General features: G+C 32.4%; 1 protein-coding gene across 1 annotated transcript in view; it reads right to left on the bottom strand.

The window, feature by feature from the left end:
- Positions 1 to 22,302, bottom strand: part of LOC144360336 (ras GTPase-activating protein nGAP-like) — a 134,555-nt gene that overhangs the window by 13,528 nt on the left and 98,725 nt on the right. Inside the window, exons 4-12 of the mRNA XM_085492311.1 lie at positions 8,895 to 8,995; positions 7,914 to 8,029; positions 7,203 to 7,424; positions 6,237 to 6,338; positions 5,673 to 5,771; positions 5,085 to 5,170; positions 4,094 to 4,148; positions 2,027 to 2,150; positions 940 to 1,102 (exon numbers count right to left, since the gene is read on the bottom strand). Coding sequence (XP_085348437.1) covers positions 940 to 1,102; positions 2,027 to 2,150; positions 4,094 to 4,148; positions 5,085 to 5,170; positions 5,673 to 5,771; positions 6,237 to 6,338; positions 7,203 to 7,424; positions 7,914 to 8,029; positions 8,895 to 8,995 — 1,068 coding nt within the window. The remainder of the gene's footprint in view (positions 1 to 939; positions 1,103 to 2,026; positions 2,151 to 4,093; positions 4,149 to 5,084; positions 5,171 to 5,672; positions 5,772 to 6,236; positions 6,339 to 7,202; positions 7,425 to 7,913; positions 8,030 to 8,894; positions 8,996 to 22,302) is intronic.

Here is a 22,302-nt window from a genome sequence, read left to right as displayed (position 1 = left end):
TCATAGTACAGAGAACGCATGAAACTGATACAGGTTACAGGGCAATCATATGTAGTATTAGAATAAATGACATCTTTCATTTATTATATATGCATTTTAGGTTTGGAAAAGCAATCACCATGTCATGCGTACACACACTCGTAACTTACATGTTATTAAAATGCTATTCTTGTATGTGCAATTGTTATAATTTTAATATAAATATTAACATAATCATATGATAATTATTATGATTATAATTGATTCAATTCACATCAAGAGGCTGCAAGAACAGAATAACGTAGTACTGGAAGTGGATGAATTACAAGGCTAATTTCAATGAATATCATACTAAGTACTGAAGAATTCCTCACTAAAAATAAAACTACATTTAAATATGGTAATAGCAGGCCATATTGTGGTCTTTTGAATGCTATCATTTTAATCACCACCTGTCTTCAGAGTTCAAATGAGTTTCAGTATTACAGTAAGCCCCATAGCAGTATCTGTCCAAATTCACCAAGTTTACTGTATGACCTTTAAACTATAACCCTTACACTGTGACCTATACACTGTGACCCTGACACTTTAAAAGGCCATACAGTGTATAGGTTATACACTGTATGGCCCTTTAAAGTTTATTTTCTAAAAATTGGATCTGCATTTTTAATTTGACAGTGAAAAATGTTTGTATAAATATTTAGAAATATATAAACAAGATGAGAGCTAAGCTGAAATATCATGAATACAATTTCAGTTTCCATAGTAACAAGAAACGGAAAACAATAGGTTAAACCCTGTAAATGCCAACATTATACATTTTTTTTGTACTTTTACAAAGATTATAGTCAAGAGCTGTGACCATCTGGTTGAGAATGAATAATGAAGTTATAGAAAATAAGTGTTTAAATAATTAATTTTTTTCCTAAAAAATGACAGCTAATGTGATGATTTACTTACCTAGCCTATCTATTTCATTAGATACAATATCCGCAAGAAATTCCTGAGCTCCTTTTTCATGCTGTAATATTTTCATCATTTGAATACAGAACTCTTCTTTGGCTTTTACACTTAATATAGGTTCAAGAACACTACAAAGTAATTGGTAATTTGTCTTCAAAATCTGTAAAATAAAAACATTTAAAAACAAATATTTTAACAGTACTTGTGGATTTGAAGGCTTGTCATCATTTTTCATCTTTATACAGCAGCTGCAAGGAAAGGAGCCTCACTTTAGATAATTTATGCAAATGAGTAATGAGTTGCATGATCCCCACTATATAGCATACATAGCATCTGAGAAAGCCATACATGTAGGAATGGATCTATCGAGTTACTGCAGTAAGACAAAAGTTGTGGCAAATTTTAAGACAAATTCACCATAATTCAATATCCAGTATTTTTTTTCTTTACATCACTTAACTTGAAAGACTTGATTATTATGTTTAATCTGGCCAAGATAAACCATGAATACAAAATAAATTTCTAACCAATCTATTGAACCTGTGAGAATAACTCTTGGAGAGTGATTTCAACACATTGACAGCTAAACACATTGACAGCTAAACACATCGACAGCTAAACACATCGACAGCTAAACACATCGACAGCTAAACACATTGATGTATGATGTATATGCAAATTAACAAGCCTGAATCTGGCCGGTAATGTGAGGGCGCTTACACTGATGGCAAGTCTGTTGGGATTTCGTGGTCACATGACTTTCGCGTTCACCCCTCGTTTACGCAATTTATATTTATTTTTCAAGAATTTTTCATCGTGATCGCAACAGACTGCAAGCAAGGGTACTATTGAAGGTACACTCAGAGCAAATACAGTACCCAGAATTTAACCTTCCAGTAATTGAATTGATGTCATAATTCATTTATGGCTTGGAATTTTAACAACTTGATTTTTATTATCCTTTTCCCAAAACACATTTTTCATTGCTGTCATATGTCAACACAATTGGTAATTTTCTTATTTAGATCAGATATTATAATGACATAATTGGTGAACGATCTGCAAGACAGAAAGAGAAACCCACCTGTAAGAAGTCTGAATACTGATCTATTGGTAATATGTGGATCTTTTGATACTTGGCTTTAATCCTGATTGATGGTCCATCATTCTTGTTACCCAGTCTATTGAGTGTAGAATTGATTGGATACCTGCAAAGAAGAAAGCAATTAATTACTATGCAACAGAATACATTGAATGTGTGGTATTTTAATGAAATGGAACTTTAAAGATGAAATATGGTTAAGAACATATAATGTTTAATATTCTTGTTTGACATCCATGCTGTATATTGATAGATACATTAGACTGAACTGAAATGCTGTTCTTCTAGCATACATCTGAGTTTTTGTTTGATGAAATAATACACATTTGGTTTTTGTTTTGATACGTACAATAACAATCACTGCACATGTATCAGTGTTCTTGATTTTTCAAGTAACAAATACTGTTGTGTGTTTTGGAAACTCTATGATGATAAACTATAGACTGTGTTGGTCTACAGTATGGATAATAAACTATACTATTAAATAAAAAATAATATGTTTTGTCCACCTTCAACAGACCTATGATCCTTACAAAAGATTGCATTCAAAATAGAGGAAATTACACTCACAAGTGTCCAGGGAAGCCCAGAAATCGCACCCCTAACTCGCCTCAAAGCTTTTAGAACTATTTTTAATAGTCCAGGCATTTTCAAAAGGCATGGCCTGATTCATACATGGGTACCTCTGTACTGTGACAAATTTGACATGTAAATATAGTGTGAAATCCAGAGTGGATCAATTCAACGTGAATGGAATTTATTTTTAAAATAATAATTTCTTCTGAATAAAATTCAATGAATACAGTAGTACAACAAAGATAAGGACAAGACATCTATATAATCTCATTGCTTTTCAATTATTATATTACAACTCTATTTGCATACAAATTGTGATATGAGGCAGTCAGTCGCAGTGAGTGGGCAATAGATAACTCACTAAATATAGTTTAATGATAGAAGTAAAACAATTCATAATTAAGCCATTAGTATGATTGCCTGTTGATGACATTTAAAGTTGAATACAAATTAAAGTTTAAGAATTCATAATATTTGGAAGTAGATTTCAGTTCATTACTTGTTCTCCTAGAGGTCTAGAGGAGATGAATGGCACCGGACTTCAGATTTAAGTAAAGAGGTTTTCTTCTTATTGTCAGCCAGACAAAAATATACTTTTTTCGTTTTCAATTTGAAGCACATGTTCAGATCACATGACATATTAAGATGATTTAGTATAGTTTAAAACAAAAAACAGAAATATACATTTTTATCATCAACATGTTATGTAGATTTATGTTTCAGTTGACAGTAAGAATGTTATACCTGTGTAATAACGGAACTCATAATTGCTAAAAAAGAATGTACATGTCTAAGAACACAAAACAAATTATGATAATTATGATAGTCAAATCTCTCTGATACAAGTATTCACAAAAATAAAAATATTGTGAAGATTTAAAAATACTGTAAAACACTTTTAAATAGAATTAAGTTATTTGGCTCAATGCATAAATTAACAGAATCTTAATTTAGCTACACTGCCAATAATCTCATTGTGAGAATATAGCTACATCTTGAATTAGCGAAATAACAGACTCGCTAAATTAGCTAAAATAACATACTAGCTAAAAAACATATTTCAGAGTAATAACATATGGATAATGCAAAGAGAAGCACAGAGAGAATCATTAGGATTAACCCCCAGACAGTAAAAATCACTGTAATGGAAAAAGTCTTTTAAATCATTGCAGTTGCCATAGAAACAACTGCAGGAGAGATTGTTCATGGATACAATTTACGAGATGTGTTACTAGTTTTGAGGCATTTTGTGAGATGATTCTGAAGTTGGCAATAAATTTGGATGTTGATTCAGACTTGTGTTCAGGTTTGAGTATTTACCTCATTGTGTACTATTTACTGTTTGTTATAATCTCTTCAAATTGCAACATTAACATTAAATATATATCAAGAAACAGTAGTGAGTGAAAATAATATTCTGATTTACATTCACAAATTATGCAAATCAGCTCATTAGTATGCACTTTTACTTACCATTTTTCAACACCTTGATGACTGCTGATGCCACTCACAGGAATATTTATACTGCCTGCAGGGAATTAAACAAGAATTACAAAATGAGTTACCATAAACCAACAGACTATCAAACTATAGTTGATATCAATATTTATCTAGATAAAGACAGTGTTTACTACAGTAAATTTTATGTAAATACTGAGTGCCAGTGTGCCCTTAACCTTTTCACCACCACACTTTCTCACCCAAATTTTTTTTGTACTTTTTTCATATATTCTTCAATATTTTTGGAAATGAACCTTAATTTTGAAGCCGACAGACAATATTTTTGGTTTTTACTCAAAAAATTTGGCTATTTTTGTTCAAATCTTTTGAAGGAATGTGCAGACTATAAACAGGACTATTTTTGTGAATTTGTGATGAAGAAAAGAGTACTGATGGTGAAAAGATTAAAGCTGATATATAATGCGTCACTAATGTAAACATTTAGCTTATGCAATGGAAAATCATGCATTGATATACGGTAGCAATCTTGAAAAAATATTTACATTTTGTAAAAAAAGTGTAAAAACAAAAAAAATCAGGTGGCACTACAGTTCAGTAAGTGTCTCCAGAAGCTTCCTACAGCCAGACAATATTCATTTAAATTGGATACCTCAGCTGTCAGCAATGTGATTCAATAAAATACAATGATATATATGTTTGTCATGTTTTACACAAACAATTCATAAACTATCAACTGAACATTCCTAAAGAGTGTCAACCATTTGCTTGTGAGATCAAAATTGTTGCAACATGGTCTTCCAGTGAAGAGAGAACCCAAAAATATTATCAGATGACAGTTATTTCAAAAATAAACATTGTAGAAATGAAAACTTGTGAAAATGGCAAACATTTCTAGCCATAAGTTGGGAATAGACAAATGTTCCTGAATATTAGCCACTCACTGTGTATACATAAATATTAACACACTTTATGATTTAATTGAATACCGGGGAAGAATACTCACCAAGATATCCATTTTTATCTTTTTTTCTTTTCTTGTCACTGTCTTTATAAAGATGTACGCTAACTGATGAAAAATTTGGAAGACTCCTGTAAGAAAAGAAATTATACATTATAACTTGTTTTTATAGCAGAAATGAAACTTGTTGGGATGGCATTTGATTTTAGTTCTAATCTGATAAAGAGATGGGTTAAATTATTTATGAATACAGTGATTTATTTTTTTAATACCATCGATATCATGAACTGATTTGATGGCCTAAGGCAGCTTTCTACATATCTGCTGAACATGGTTAGATATCCATGATAAGACATCTCTAGAGATTAAACGTTTTCAAAGGATACTTATTGACCCATAATGCACTTTGCTCCAAATGCATGATGGGATAAATCATTTATGATTTATAGTCGGTATACCATGCATACCGGTAAGTAGATATATGACATCAGTTCAGTATGGTTTTAACTCTGAGAATTTTATTTTTATTATAAACAATTCAGTGATGATAACAAAATTATGTTTATGGTTTAATTAAACAATAATATAGTGAAATTTGTGGTTTTAAGAAAGAACAGCAATAATATGACTTACGTAAAAGAGAACTGTTCACCCCAAAACAACATTTCACCTTTCACTTTGGATGAGGTTCTGGCATAAAGATTCTCATTTAAACATAGTTCACAAAAATATCTGTAAGAGAACAAAACTAGTAGTGTTCAGAACAAGTAATCTCAATAAGACATTTTGTTTATGATAGGACAGTTACTATAGCAACCATACAAAATCATCACATTTGTAGAATCTTTTAGCTGAAAAACCCTGATTTGAAGCCATTTTCTAATTTAAAAATCATGAATGACACAGTAGTGGTAGTGTATGCACTTACGTAAATCACGGAGGTGTTACTATGGTCAAAAAAATTAATATTTTAATGATTCGGTAAGCAACAAATATGATTTGGGATTTATATGCACTTTATTAGAGATGCAGAATACAGAATAACAGTAATTTTTATGCTGTGCATAAGTGTTTATCTTTGAAAGGGACAGGTGGCTAATTCATATACTAAATTACATGTTTAGCTAACTACTTTACAATGATGAACAGTGTAACAAATATTTAGGTCATTTGATGACCTTCGACCCTTAACCTTACTTTTTCTTTGATGGAATTCCTTTGGCTTCTATGATTGATATTTGTAATGAATTATCAATTCTGTTTTTCTCATCTCTGTCTGGCTGCATAGTGTTACGTAAGCTGCAATGAAACAACATAGTAGCCATAAAATGAAATGAAAGAAGGTCTTATAGTTAAAGAAAATAGGGATGTGATTATTTTTTCTGACTGAGACTGTCGTGATTCTCATATTAGATATTGCCTGTAGCAATAACTATGGATGCAACGGATTCAATATCACAGTAATCAACACAAGGAAAAGGCAAGATAATAAGTCTTTATATAAAAGAGGAACATCTCATTTTATTTTCCATTATATAGCGCACAACAACATAAGAGAAGACATTTTGTGGAATCTCATATTTCATAGTTGGTTATGGTTGCCATAGCAACCAGAGATCTGAATCCTTGTACATTCCAAAGTAAAGAAAAAAACACCTAGCATTTATTTTCTAGTTCCGACAATGAAATGTGATTGTTCATATCAAGCTGGATGTGCTGATTACTGTCAGTTTCCTTGTAATATCATAATAGACATCAAAACAGCTACAATGCCAACATAAATGCTCACTACTTTGCTGAGCGTGTCTGTAGATCATTGTGTCATTAAACTAGTTATATCAAACCATTTTTATAAAGGTGTTTTGTACAGATTGTGATGTATAATACAATCATATTTTGAGAGAAGACAGTTTTTACTTGAAAAGGATAATTTCCAAATCCCCTTTGGAGAATGACCAAGTTGATTGCTTGACATATTTTTTGAATACATAACATAATAACTATCGTAGGTATTATAATTAAGGTGTCATCATTTATCATTTCCATCCTCTTGGTGTTAACATTCCCTCAATAAATTTTAAGAATGTATCTAAGATTTCCACTTTTTATTCATTAGTTTTTATTCTAAATTAATAAAGAAATTGTAGAAAATATATTATTTACCTTTCCACCCATTTTTCCCTCTCTGAGGAGTTTCTACAGGTATAATATTTACTGCCCATGGAAGAAGTAATCTGAAAACAGTGTTCCTGCCCAAGGACACTACTATGTAAAGGTTTGACTTGGGCATCTTCTACTGTCATATCACTGGTTTCCATACCGCCATGATCCGACAGCAGTGATTCATGGGACCGGGATCCCTTTATTTTATGCGGTAGGAAAGGCCTGGAAACAATCAATAATCACAAGTTTTATAAATATGTTAGTGGTTTCTAAACACGCTGGGATATAACTAGTAAGTATATGCCATGGTTGATTATTCAAGGGAGGAATCTTTTTCTTGTAATTGTTTGGGATTGAGGAAGACTTGTAACAACAAAACATAAGGATTGGAAAGTACTAAGTGCCAACAATTTTATGATTTGACTTGATTTTACAGAAAAACACTAGCATGACAGTATAATAATCATGAATTACATTTAAGGATATGGTTAGTGGCAGTCTATCATGTGACTTCAGTTATAGTGTATTGTATGTGGGAGAGTTGGAGAGAGTAGCACTGACAATCTAGTCCACCCCTGCCACCCCTCTAAAAAATTACAATGTACATTGTAAGAAACCTTTACTAAATCTTTGTATCGGTGATATTGTATACATAATTTCAAAGACATTTCCCGGTACATGATATTGGTTGATATTATGTTGGACACTTACATGTCTTGTTCAAATACTTCTTCTTCTTTAATTCTGATAATTCCACCTTTTCTGTCTAATTTGGTAGCGCTCTTGGTTCTTTTCAACGCTGTTTTCATACGTTTTGGTATGAACCCCTTTAACAGAAGAAAACATTTCGATAAATCTTTGAAATAAATTAAGATAAAGGCAAATTATTTCTAGAATTTTGAATCTAAATCAAATCCTGACAACATTTCGATAAATCTTTGCAATACATTAAGATAAAGGCAAGGTATTTCTAGCATTTTGAATCTAAACCAAATCCTGACAACATTTCTATAAATCTCTGCAATACATTTAGATAAAGGCAAGGTATTTCTAGCATTTTACATCTAAATCAAATCCTGACGACATTTCTGTAAATCTCTGCAATACATTGAGATAAAGGCAAGGTATTTCTAGCATGTTGAATCTAAATCAAATCCTGACGACATTTCTATAAATCTTTGTAATACATTTAGATAAAGGCAAGGTATTTCTAGAATTTTGAATCTAAATCAAATCCTGACGACATTTCTGTAAATCTCTGCAATACATTGAGATAAAGGCAAGGTATTTCTAGCATGTTGAATCTAAATCAAATCCTGACGACATTTCTATAAATCTTTGTAATACATTTAGATAAAAGCAAGGTATTTCTAGAATTTTGAATCTAAATCAAATCCTGACAACATTTCTGTAAATCTCTGCATTACATTTAGATAAAGGCAAGGTATTTCTAGCATTTTGAATCTAAACCAAATCCTGATGACATTACTGTAAAGTTATTTCTAAAATGCGTTTTTAATGTCAGAACCATTTTATTGAATATTGCTTTATTAATTTTATATTGGCTCAAGAAAGACATTAAAATGTAATCTGAACAAGTTTAACCACCCAAATTAGGAGATTTACCACATATCATCTATTTTGCTACCATGCAACTTCTTGGAACACAAAGATATTTTAAAGGGTACTTACAAATTTTGAGGGTGCCCCCTCTGTGTCCATGACAGTCACATGGGCAGAGGTAGCAGGGGCACTCTTCCTTCGTGGCCTACTGCGGTTTTCATAGGCAGGATCTGTAATTAACAAAAAAAATAGAAGAATTAAAGAAAGATTAACAACATAATGCAGAATTTAGTGTTAAAAACAATACAAAAAAGTGAGGAGGTCTTACACCAAGATATTATTATGACTAATATACTGGTGTATATGATTAGTGCACTCAGTATAAAATACAGTGGCCCATATGTACAAAAATCACACCTCAATTTTCACTGTCAAAAGAATAGGGCATTCACAATGAATAAATATTATGTAAATCACTCTCTGCATTCAATATCACAGTAAAACTTTACTGACAATATTCACAAACTATGTTGTGAAATTAACATGGTTCATACATGTGCAACGAGCTGTGATCTCCAGCAATCGATGTGAATCTGCTACACCAAAGTGTCTATAGAGAAAAACTAATTGTTTCAATGAATTCTCTATCTACATGTTCGTAAAACTTGTTTAATCAGAAAACATTTCTGTCTATTAAAAGGAGACGTACAACATGCATTCAATATTGGTCTTGCACTACGCATAGTAATGTTTATACACAACAGAATGGCTCTCAAACTAATATGAGGTTAATACAAGTATACCGAAAAGTATGCAAGAAGACAGTACAGCGAGAGTATCGACCAACGTGCAGCAACTGCATACTTCTTTCTTTGTGTGGGGTCCGGTCAAACCCTGGTGTTTTTATTATTAGAGAACGATTACACGCGTAATCATTCCATATTTTGAATTTGCATTTCCTAATATGGTAGGACGAAAATACTATGTAACATATCGCAAAATTGCGGCACGCTGTAACTTACGGCGTTACTGTGACAGATGTATAGTAATATTGTTTATTTATCTATCGTATTTATAAATTTTCTAAAATATCACTTTTTGCTATAACCCAATGTAAAATTATTTACAAGGAGGCAATAAAGTTATTATTATTATTCTTATACACATATGTGAGTCAAATGTGTTGTTTATAGGTATATATAAATACACAAAATTTGAACACATTCAAACCATCATCTCTTAAATCAATACTTTCTCAAGACCCTCCCTTGTAGAGGTATCTATAATATAAGGTATATATATCTATACTTAGAAATTGAAAATGGTAGAACATTGCATATTCCTTGTGACCAAAGGTTATGTCCGTTTGGTTGTAGGGTCACAGAGGACGAATACAATTTTACTAAGACTTAGACAAAAATTCTTACCAAAATATTATTTTTCACCACCAACCAAGATGAAACTGATTGCATTGCTACAAAGTACTAACTCATATACTTTATTAAGTTTGGGTAAATATTTGTTTAAGAGTTTTCATTACAGAGAAACTGAAATGGAAGTATAATTTGAAGTATATGAATCTTGTAATTTCAAAGCGACTGAGTTAATTTTAGTTTTGAAATGTAACAGTACTTTAGGCCGCGGGCCTTATAGTGCGGAATAAAGAATAATAATAATAATAATAATAAGGTATACGTAATCACTTTGGTGTTTGTATTAGACAGGTTTCACATTTTGTATTTTGCACTGAGTTAAGGACACCAGTCTTTGTTGTTGTTTTGTGTAAATGAACAATGCATTTTACCAACATGCATACATTGTTACGCGTAGTATGAGACAATATTGAACGTGTGTGACCACTATGACCCCCACTGTAAATAGTTACAATTTGAAAGCCAGCAGGACATCCAAAATAAGAGGATCTTATACAAAATTACAAGACAAGAGGAGACCTACGGGCATTGACAATTGCGTTATTCCTTTATTGGTTTCATTACAGCTCCACAGTAAAACGAAATAAATGGCAACCATGCTGATCAAAATATAATGAATCATGCTAGCAAAGCTAAAATAGCACAGTATGAAAAGACCATATGGAGCTCATAGTTACTCCCGCAAGAGAAATGTAACAGAAAAGGCAAACTGAGCAGACATATGGAGTCCAGTCCCGCAGAAAGACAGAAATGTTACAATAGAGACTTATATACTCATCACCAAGGGCTGTTAACCGGAAAATTGAATCCATCTACATGTATACACTTTGGTAGATGTATGTTCCGCAATAATGAATTCATCAATACGCCTAAATTTGTGACAGATGCTACCAATGTGTACAATTGAAAAGCAACAAATTGTCATTTTAAGGTTGTTGAAATAAAGTTTGGCGCACAAAGAGAGTAATCAGAGTGTAGGACAATTTGTATCTCATTTCCATTGGTGATTGAAACATTGTGGACTTGTATGTGTTGGAGACCTCTTTGAAGTTAAAATAGAACATACAATATTTTTCACTCACTTGAGCTTTTACTAAAAACATTACAACTAATTAAAAGTATAGTTAAAAAGGTTTGGGCTGAATGGCTTTTGGATACCAAAAATGAAAAAAAAAATGTGGATACAGGACAATTTTTCAAAACACAGTAGTAGCAAATGTAATGGCAAATGGTAAAGATTATTTTGCTGACTGGTCAAAATTATATTTGGTGACATGAGATGAAAAAATCATATATTATTATTGATGTGAATACAACTATAGTTAAAAAGATAACATTAAATTTTGATGACAAGTTATCTCCAAGAATGCATTGTACATATGTACAGCTTAACATTTGAATTTGGTTCAAACTGCCTTAAATGAGTATGGTGAGAAGACACTCTGAAAATTAAAAAGAATTAAAAACAAGACTGAAATAAGATAGTTGATTCATAGCAAATATCAACATTTGCCCTCTGACTCCCATTTGTACATCAATCCCCCAAATGCAATTAGATTGTAGCAGGTGTTCTATAGAATATAAGAACTTAAAACAAGGCATTAGATAGGTTTAACTGCTACCACATGAAATAAAAATGGCCATAAAAGTGAGCCAAGTCTTAGGCATCTTGATTAAGGATTAATGAATCGTTTACTGACAATATACGGCTTAGAGCGCAGTTCATTAAACAGCTATTGTCAGCTGAATACAAACGAGAACATTCCGATAAATATTGTGTTTGGAAAAAGATAATATGCCAATGTAGATACAAAAATGACCTCAATTTGCTTGTATTTGAGATCAATATTACGACTCAATTCACATTGACATAATAATGATATCCTTATATTAGATATCATTAAAATAATGTAATGACTGTATTGGAAGCGCATCTCCAATAGAGCTGTGTAAAATACTGTATTGACTGTATTAGAAGCGCATCTCCAATAGAGCTGTGTAAAATACTGTATTGACTGTATTAGAAGCGCATCTCCAATAGCGCTGTGTAAAATACTGTATTGACTGTATTAGAAGCGCATCTCCAATAGACCTGTGTAAAATACTGTATTGACTGTATTAGAAGCGCATCTCCAATAGACCTGTGTAAAATACTGTATTGACTGTATTAGAAGCGCATCTCAAATAGAGCTGTGTAAAATACTGTATTAGAAGCGCATCTCCAATAGACCTGTGTAAAATACTGTATTGACTGTATTAGAAGCGCATCTCAAATAGACCTGTGTAAAATACTGTATTGACTGTATTAGAAGCGCATCTCCAATAGACCTGTGTAAAATACTGTATTGACTGTATTAGAAGCGCATCTCCAATAGACCTGTGTAAAATACTGTATTGACTGTATTAGAAGCGCATCTCCAATAGACCTGTGTAAAATACTGTATTGACTGTATTAGAAGCGCATCTCAAATAGAGCTGTGTAAAATACTGTATTAGAAGCGCATCTCCAATAGACCTGTGTAAAATACTGTATTGACTGTATTAGAAGCGCATCTCAAATAGACCTGTGTAAAATACTGTATTGACTGTATTAGAAGCACATCTCCAATAGACCTGTGTAAAATACTGTATTGACTGTATTAGAAGCGCATCTCAAATAGAGCTGTGTAAAATACTGTATTGACTGTATTAGAAGCGCATCTCCAATAGAGCTGCATAAAAGCCATACATGTTTGTGTTGAGATTACAAACACAATATATAACTGAAACAGATTTTTTAATGTTAACAAGACTTTCCACATGCATTTCTAAATACTGTTATGCTGTATTACTTTTAACTTTTATATTTCACTACGACTTCTATACCTACGGCACTAAACAAATAGTCTGTCATTGTGATTTACAATTCTTTTTAACCTGCATGAGAAATTGTTGAGAGAAGAAAATCAACTTCATATATTTTGTGGAAAAGCCAAGACTGTTCAAATAGAATAGTTCACATAAGATTTCACTGATGAAATATACATGAAGACATTTGATTCGAAAAAACAAATAGATGAACAAAAATAGCAAAATACATATTTATAACTTAACTAAAATAATGTAGCAAGCTTTGTTTAGGCAATAATCTCCTTTAGGAATCACAATAAAATCACTGCAGTACCACAGTGAAGTAAGCAGTTGAGTTAATTGTTATCCATTTACTAACCACGTGTTCACCTGACCAAATTAAAAATAATTAGAACTCAGATTATGTGTTGAGAAATTTAGATACACGATATAAATTAACTTGTAGTTTTAATACATACTGAAGCGGAACCTTACAAATGTATATGGATGATACTCCCCCTCCATAATCTACAGTGTTGCATTTTATTAACAGCACAGAAGGCTTATAAAGAAAGAGCTCAACAAAATGTTATTGAATATTTCTCATAAACAAAAAATTAGATTTATGCAAACCTAGTATATTTAGATAGGACATCACAGCATCGATGGATGATCGGTGCTCCTGGTGTCTTGGAGACATTTTGACTGGTAAATCCATGACTAATACTAGTGATGATTCAATTACGATGCAATAGACAACATATGAACACACATCCAATCTTCTGGTAATGTTTATCACAAAGATTCTGGATTATTAAAATATCTTCTTTTCAGTGAATAGCAATATTATGAATCATGAAACTGTGCAACGTACATACTAATGACAAGTTTTCAGAATTCAGAACACTTCTTTCAACACTTCGTTCAATCAAAAAATCAAGAGTTAAACCTGTAATGCTTTGAAAATGAGAGTAAGATGAATGGTCCAAGAGCAATCACGAGTGACGCATGGAATATAGAGTTATACAGTAGAGATGCAACTGTAGCATTCAGCTATCAATATTTTCAACCTCCTAAGCTTGATCTTCTTTCCATCCACACATTAGTATGAAGTCAAAGTTGATTTCATGGTTAGATGACACTGAAAATGGTTTCAGAAGAATAGAATAAATGACGTTCTGATGTCCAATCAGTTATCAATAAATCCGCATATTCCTCCGTGATTCATCATCAAACTAGATTCAATTTAAAATCCCTTGAAGCGAAAGAGTTTAAATGCATACACATACGATGTAAACTCGGGATAACTAACATTAACCAAAATGTTATTAATAAATCCAGTATTGTAGGAATGATACCAAGAGCATGTTAATAGTCCAAGGAGCAGTAACGTAAAAGTTTCAGCAGGTAGACAAGATACTGTACATTCAGTTTCCCACTATGTATAGATCAGCTCAACACCAGCCACCTACAGAATAGGTAATCTTGCTCTAAGTCCGGAGGTGCTGCATTAACACACCTAGTTGAGGCTTTTAGAATTTATAATATAATTTGATATTTTCTCACCCTACTAAGGTTTGCCTGCACACAGATAATTGGAATACTCTATTATTGTTCACAGGGGTGTTTGATTGATTATGACTTTTATGATATACACTGTATCCACAATACTTTTAATTACTGCATTATTAAAAACAAATAAACCAATATTGATTATTTATGTTTATAATACAAACTATAAAATCTATAAAAGTAGTATTTCACAAGATGCATGTTAACGTGGAATGTACCAAAATATTATAAGCATAAATTACAGGTAGAACATTTGATTGAAGGAGAGGGGTGACAGCAGGTTACTTATTTTCAGAATTAAACAAATGAATCACAAGTTGAATCAATAGAGGGCGCTGTGTACACTTGTCCCCAGAAGTAGAGCAGATTACGGTAATAGTGCATACAAATGTAGACTGTGTTCTATACACCAATAGTGGAGATTGACTATCTACTTTAGTTTGTTTTGTTGTTTGTGCACACAAACATCAGAATCGCATGATTTTGTGAACTCAATGTAAACATACTTCTTCACTAACCAGACTATTGGGCAACCACCTGTCTACCTGTCATTTTAGACAGGAACTCCACAATTTAGCTAGGTACACAATTTTTACAAACCTGTTTAAAATTTGATTGAAAATTACAGTAAATGACAAAATAACTATAAATAATCAAAAACAAACTGACTGTAAGTTTGTGTTTCAGAATCGGGACAGCTATTTTTAATTTTGATAAAGTTTTTAGAAAGGCACTTTCTATTTTCTTTTATAACTCGGTGAAATACATAGATTTGATTGCTTGTTTCTCTAATGCATGCACCAAGCCAGAGTTTACTTAGCACATGGCAAAAGATATTAACCAAAAGGGTGAGATGTCAACTTGCCAAAGAGGGCGCACTTTAAAACACAATACCAGCTGCAATAGCAGAATGAATGGATATTGGCAGACAAAGATGAAAGTGGACATAGAAATTGTTTTTACTCTGATTATTGCAAATAAGAACAGGAATAAAATCAGCCAAATAATGTTATTTTTATAGTTTTTTGCAACAAACATATACTTCAAGTTTTGAATGTTACAACATATAAGTCATATAAATGACAGAGGTAAGTCTTTGGTCAAAATAAATCATATTTTAATGATCCAGGATAAATAAATACAATTTTTGGTTTATGAGTGCCTATATTTGTGCAACTACAAATGACTGAGCCAATAAAATAAGATAAAAGCAACATTGTAAAACCCCAGCCTCTTTGGGGGGGCTTGATGGTTACCACAAGAATGCCCTGGTAAAATACGACTAGTATTCAGCATCTTGGAAATGCATCAATCAACACGTCTCCCTTCCATTAAAGGTGGCAATCAATCTACCTGTACAAGTAGGTAATCAGTGCCCTTATTCTAATACAAGTGATTCATGATGTTCACTCACGAACATGAAACCACACCTCCCAAATACAAGCCTTGTTGTATATTGCCAGAGTATGATTGTAGGGAACTAAAAAAAACTACTATGATCAGTGAGAAAAGACAAAAGGTGCCTCTCACCATTTTTCGGGGGGGGGGGTGTTAGAAATAATGATTGATTTGCAGAATGAACTATTTAAATGAGTTGTACATTGTAACAGTGAGAGGTGGAAGACAAACCACTTGTGTTATCTGTGTACGTTGTAGTGCATAGAAACTTTTGGCAAGTTACACCAGTCTTGTAATGATTACTAATACGTGTAAAGATCAAAAGTCTATAAGTCACTATTTCAACGTATGATTGGGTTTACTGTACTAAATATGGATTATAGACCTTGTACATGTAGTTGTTACAAAAGATACTACAAGTACATGTATCATTGGGATCTGCATGTTACAAAGAATAAATACAGTTTCTAGATGTGCTTCTATGTACTAGAGTAAATATGATTTAATTGCGAGTACTTGGATCTTTATTGTAAACAGTCCAATGAGGAAAAACAATTTTATGATAATAATATAGTTATCATTATGACAATAATGATTGACCAACAGTGTCATATTTGATGAGGAATTGATTATATGTGAGTTCTAGTATGCAAGCCAGAGGTGTACAACGTAGGACCATGATTGCCCTTCAATCAATTTAATGGTTTGCATAGGGGATTAGACTCGCTCAAAAATCAACAGCCATTTTCATTTTATAAAAAAAAATGTCCTTACATGACTGACAGTTTAAGCAATGGTTAACTATAGAATGTTTATAAGTAATGATCATTGTTTCTGTAATTCAAATTATATTTTGTTCAGCTAAGAGAAAATGTTTATGCCAACAGAGTCCAGTCCCTCTATCATATGCAGATAACAATTTATTCATCAGTGGATAAGACTTCATCCACAAGTAGAACATTATATGTACTTTATAAAAACATAGAGGAAGGATGCCTAGGAGACTACTACAAACTATTATAGCTAGTCACACACTGTAAATCACACAGCTGTTCCTGATTTACTTACAGCATAAACATGGTTTAAATACCCAGTTGTAAACCTTTAATGGTTGCTTTTCCCAGGGTAGTTACAAAGTTCCAGAAACATTACACAGTTGACCATTAGACTTAGGGTCATAATGATAACCAAATGTAATCTTTAAAAAATTTGTTATTCAATACTTTGGCTCATCTGGACCACCCAAAATGTTCGCTAATATTTGGAAAAATGCATCTTATGCACTCCATTAGCAGGATGTATCTACAGGACAGGAACACATGTTGGATATTCATGACTGTATTCTAAGCGTTTTACCATCATTTATATGCTCACATCATAAAATATACTGTTAACAAATATTTTCCCATCTCATAATTCATACACACTCAGGGTACAACATTCTGCATATTTTTCTATAATTTTTTTGTTAATTTGGACTAAAAGGAGTTTCCCATCGGCTGCAGAACTTTTGTTTAAAGATGACAGACGTTTGCATTCGAAAGACTGATACTCAATTTCACATATACATGTCTATAAAGTCAACTAACTTTTCAGAGAAATGGATTAATTATATTTTTACATGGTTTCTTTTCTTTTTTAATATCAGCAAGGGTACACATCATAGATAGCCTAATACGATTACTGAATTCACAAGAATGTGTCAATCTCCATGAATTCAAATTGTTTGCGTGAAAACAACATGCAGCACTACAACAAAGTGGATTACCTTGAATCATATTTCAGTGATGTCAACTCAACATGGGTGTATTTAAAATAACTTGTTCTTTTGTTTTAAAAGTGATTTCTAATAATATTGTTTTGTTTTACCCAATTTTTCATAGAAAATCCTCCTGAAAACTATCAAAAATTAGCCTTTTTAGAAATTCATGTTATTTCATAAAAAAAAAAATATATTCATCTAAATTTTCCAGAAATTCGTGACAATCATGAGTACACTTCTTATAACTACACATGATTATTTTCACCATATGAATCCAAACAAAATTTTAAGATATGATTTTACGTTTTCACCATAAAAACCAATGATTCGTGAGCTGAAAATCACCATTTTATGGGTGTTTTAAATAATTTTTGAGGAAGAATAGTTTAGTGACCACACATCTTTATCAGATCGTTGTGAGTAACAGTGTAAAATAAAAGTCAGAGGAATCTCTGGTAATACATGCTAATGGTAGCCAACTACCTTAAAAGGAAATACCGGTATGTCTGAATGAATTCAAAGAAAGTATTAGTGTTTTATACATGTCAGGTTAAAATACTCCTATTTGTTGAGGAATACATAACTGTATGCACACCTTTAGAATTCTTAGAAATCTAGTAAACTGTTAATTTAAAGAATTCACTAAATGATTTTATATTCCAGTGCGGCTTTCTTTAAAGACTTTACAATTTGAAAGATTTATTAGTTAAATCTAACCAACAATGTCAAAATCCTCAAAATGTCAACTGAGGTGACTGTAGATAACTTCTGAAGGCACAAATAAATGTTGATTTCATTCTTTTACACACATATTTTGTGAAAATTCTTTTTATACTAAATTGAAATTTTATCAGCTATAGTGAGATATTTTTTTCTGGTAACCTTTTCAAATGTATGATTTCTATTAAGTGAATGAAAGATATAAATATAACTAGTTAATCACAAAAAATGTCTACATCAGTGATGATCATATTGGTTGAGAAGGCAGAATGTACATATATGGTAAGACTCCAGAATGGCTAGCAACAAAGACGCTAACAAATCATTTCACTGAAATTAATGGTGCAGATGTTGGTATACAAAACATAATTAGAATCACATTTTACTATGACTTTTCACCCCCAACTTTTAGGGAAGCAGGACATAATGTAGCTTTTTTCTATTTTTTCATGGTCAGTGAATTTTCTCGCTGGTGGGAGATTCTTCAACTGTTTGGTTCATGCTGTTCTATTTCCTTAGTGTACTAAACCCAGCCAGCAGGTGGACAAAAAACAAAATATAACATTCTCAGTGGAAATATGAACAATTAGACTCACCGAGTATAAGCTTTGCAAGTTCCTTCAATGGTTGCTTTAACATATTTCACAAACGTACCACGGAATGTGCAAAACTTGGCACTTGTTACAGCAAGGGCAACACTATATAACTAATGATCCAAGCATTATGGCATCACTAGGCCAATCACAAGAAAGGAAATCTGACATTTCCAAAGTACCTATCTATAAACAAGTAACACATATCTGTTTAACATCAATAGTGGTGTTAATGTCCAGCTATATATTAGGCTGACTGTGGGAAGCAAACCTTTTTATAGGGCAGATTATCCACTTATTTTCTTGTGTCTCACCTTTGAACTTCACTGCCACAGACATGACTATAAACTTATTTTCATGTGTCTCACCTTTGAACTTCACTGCCACAGACATGTCTATCAACTTATTTTCTTGTGTCTCACCTCTGAACTTCACTTTTTTTTTCAAAAATGTTGATCAATAAATTATGTCTATTTAGTCCAAAATTAACAAATTAACGATAGAATATACATAAAAAGTTTGCTTTAATCAAAACCAGGAAACAGAATTTTGATCAAATATATCATCGTGGTTACAAATAAATAATGTCAACAATTTTGATGATAGAAGCCAATTAAGCCATCAAATGAATACATGTGTTTATAGTTTATCTGCTGAATTATACTAAACATATCTAAACTCATCAATAATGACTGACAAAGTCAAATTCTTGTCTCTCCAACATTTGAGTACAGCAAGAATAATGTGAAAGGAGAATTTATTAAATGACAAAAGCATGTCAGAATGTGTTACTATAGCAACCAAATACCAATAACACAAAATACAGTACTAGTACTACTGGGTACATGTACAAAAAAAAAGAAGATGGAACTGCACTGAAAATCAATTTGAAAATTTGAATAGAAAAGAAATGGTTAAATCAAAAGATCTAATTACCATGGCAACCAGGTGAATGACCAACTTCAGAGTACTTCAGTACCGCAACAACAAGATTTTGACAATTTCCTGTAACTGGCACTAAATTAAGCTGTGGGGTTTACAATCTTATCATATTAGAATTATAAGATTACATGTGTTGTGACGTGTACACGACAACAATCATTTTGACGTTATTATTACATGAGGTCATTGACTTACAAGTCAATACTCATCTGAAAATATCAATCATATGATACATCCGGCACTTAATCATGCTTTTTCCCCAGGAGAGCATTCTTTTAAGATAAAATTAAATGAAATAAGCAATTATCAATAACAGTGGCCTTTTTTTTTCAAGTGTATAAACTGACCAGTTACATGATATGAATTGTACCCAGGGGACAGATACAAAATGGCATTGGATGTATATAAATATACTTATTTTTTGTGTCAAGGTTTTGTGCATTTTCAGTGAAAATCATGACATCTGCAGTAGTAATTTCTCTTGTATCCTACAAATGCAGGGTACTAAAGTCACAGCAACTTTCGTAAAATTTTCTTGTCAAGAATACCATGAAATCAGTAAATCATGAAATATTGTAGCAGTCAACCTAGATTTCACTGTGGTCCTAAAGTCACAGAGACTTTTATGAAATGATGTTTTCACAAACAAGATAATGAACCAACGAACATTTCTAGCAGTGAAAAATAGCGGTTTGTATTTAAAGTGCCTGTGAAATGGCTGCTATTTTCACGTCTAAAATTATCCATTGATACATAAATATTATTATTTTTTATGTTTCTAAGCATGAATTATTTTATTTGAGTGAAAAAATGTGTTTTAAACTCAATCTACGGCAACTTTATTTTTGTGTATTTTAAAACGAGGCTCCTCATTAGCTTCTTATTTGCATACAGAAATTCCCCTTGTGACGTCATAAGGGGAAGTCACATGACAGCTTACATTGCCGATACGTGTAAATAAGGCACATTTCTTGTGCAGTTTTCTCGTCTTTGACTAAATTTTCACTTATGTACTTGTTCGTCGAGGAGGAGTGGACCATAGTGAATACATAGTATCAATTTTTGTTGCATGGGGTTGAGTTAGATGCTAAATATGTCCGTTCTGGTGTAGCTGGTCACCGTGGTCGTCACAGTTACCGGCGCACCTTTGTACACTGTCGCTGGACAAAATAGAATTTGACGTCGGAATTATCTCGTTATTTAGCAGGTTACTAGGCACATCACTACACTGTTTTATTTCATTGATCGTCTGAGTAAAACTTTCAAAATTAAAATAAAAGAGAACATATTTTGACATTCTAAACATTAGACTATAGTGATCACTATAAAATAATTAAAAAAAACGACAAATCACAGTTACTAAATAAATGACAGCCGCGTGGAAATAAATTAAAATTTTGTTGAAATAGGTGAACGCGTCGGGTCACGACGAGGGCAAGTGCGTTAAAAGCGGCATTTAATTGGATAACAAAAATAATCAAGATCGACACACATAGAGATAAATTCAGAGTGGATTCGAGTTAGCGTGATCCATGGCGTGATTGTCATAATTATAACATCATATTAAAACTTTATTTGGTGGAAACACATTGACCAAGCCCGGATTCTTATTTCATAAATTATTACGCAGATCACAGTCCCTCTATCACTATGATAGAGGGACTGTGCGCAGATCAAGCTGCAAGCATGGAGGTAAAAAAAGAACAGAGGTGTGAATTCGACATTCAACACCAATCACCAAACAATTCAGAAACTTTTAGCCTTCGAAAATGAAAAAAATTAGCAGTGTGTAAGGGCTGTGTAATTTCCTGTTTGTCGACGCTCCGTTTTCGTGTCACTGTCAAAATTATTGCTACCTTTTAATTAACAGGGACTAAATGGTCTCTATAAAACGATAATCAGGATCGCAAAAAAGTCAACTCATTTGAAACATTTGCCGGACGTCTCTCTCTCTTCTGAAATCCGCCTCGGTGATCATGGTCCGGAATCTACTAGTATTTCTTTCAAAAGTGTTGCGCCAGGTTTATGTTGTCGGCGTTTCTCTTTAAACCTAGTTGTTTTTTTATGGACGAGAACAGTTTTTCCACAAAAAAAGGAATCTGAGGTTAAGTGGCTTTCTTCCACTGATGTCGCACCTTCAGATCGATTAGAAACGTGTGAATACTTACACTGTGACTACTATACGTTTCACTGTAGCAGCCCATGACACAACATCTAAAAACTCTCTCAAAAAAAAATAAAATAGACAAAAAAAGTAGAAAAAAAAACGCCGACCGAAAAATGTATAT

The sequence above is a fragment of the Saccoglossus kowalevskii genome, chromosome 17 (genome assembly GCF_978046115.1).
Source record: "Saccoglossus kowalevskii chromosome 17, keSacKowa6.1, whole genome shotgun sequence".
NCBI classification, from domain to species: Eukaryota; Metazoa; Hemichordata; class Enteropneusta; family Harrimaniidae; genus Saccoglossus; species Saccoglossus kowalevskii.
Note: the sequence above shows the minus strand (reverse complement) of the source record. Positions and strands in the feature narration are given on the sequence as shown.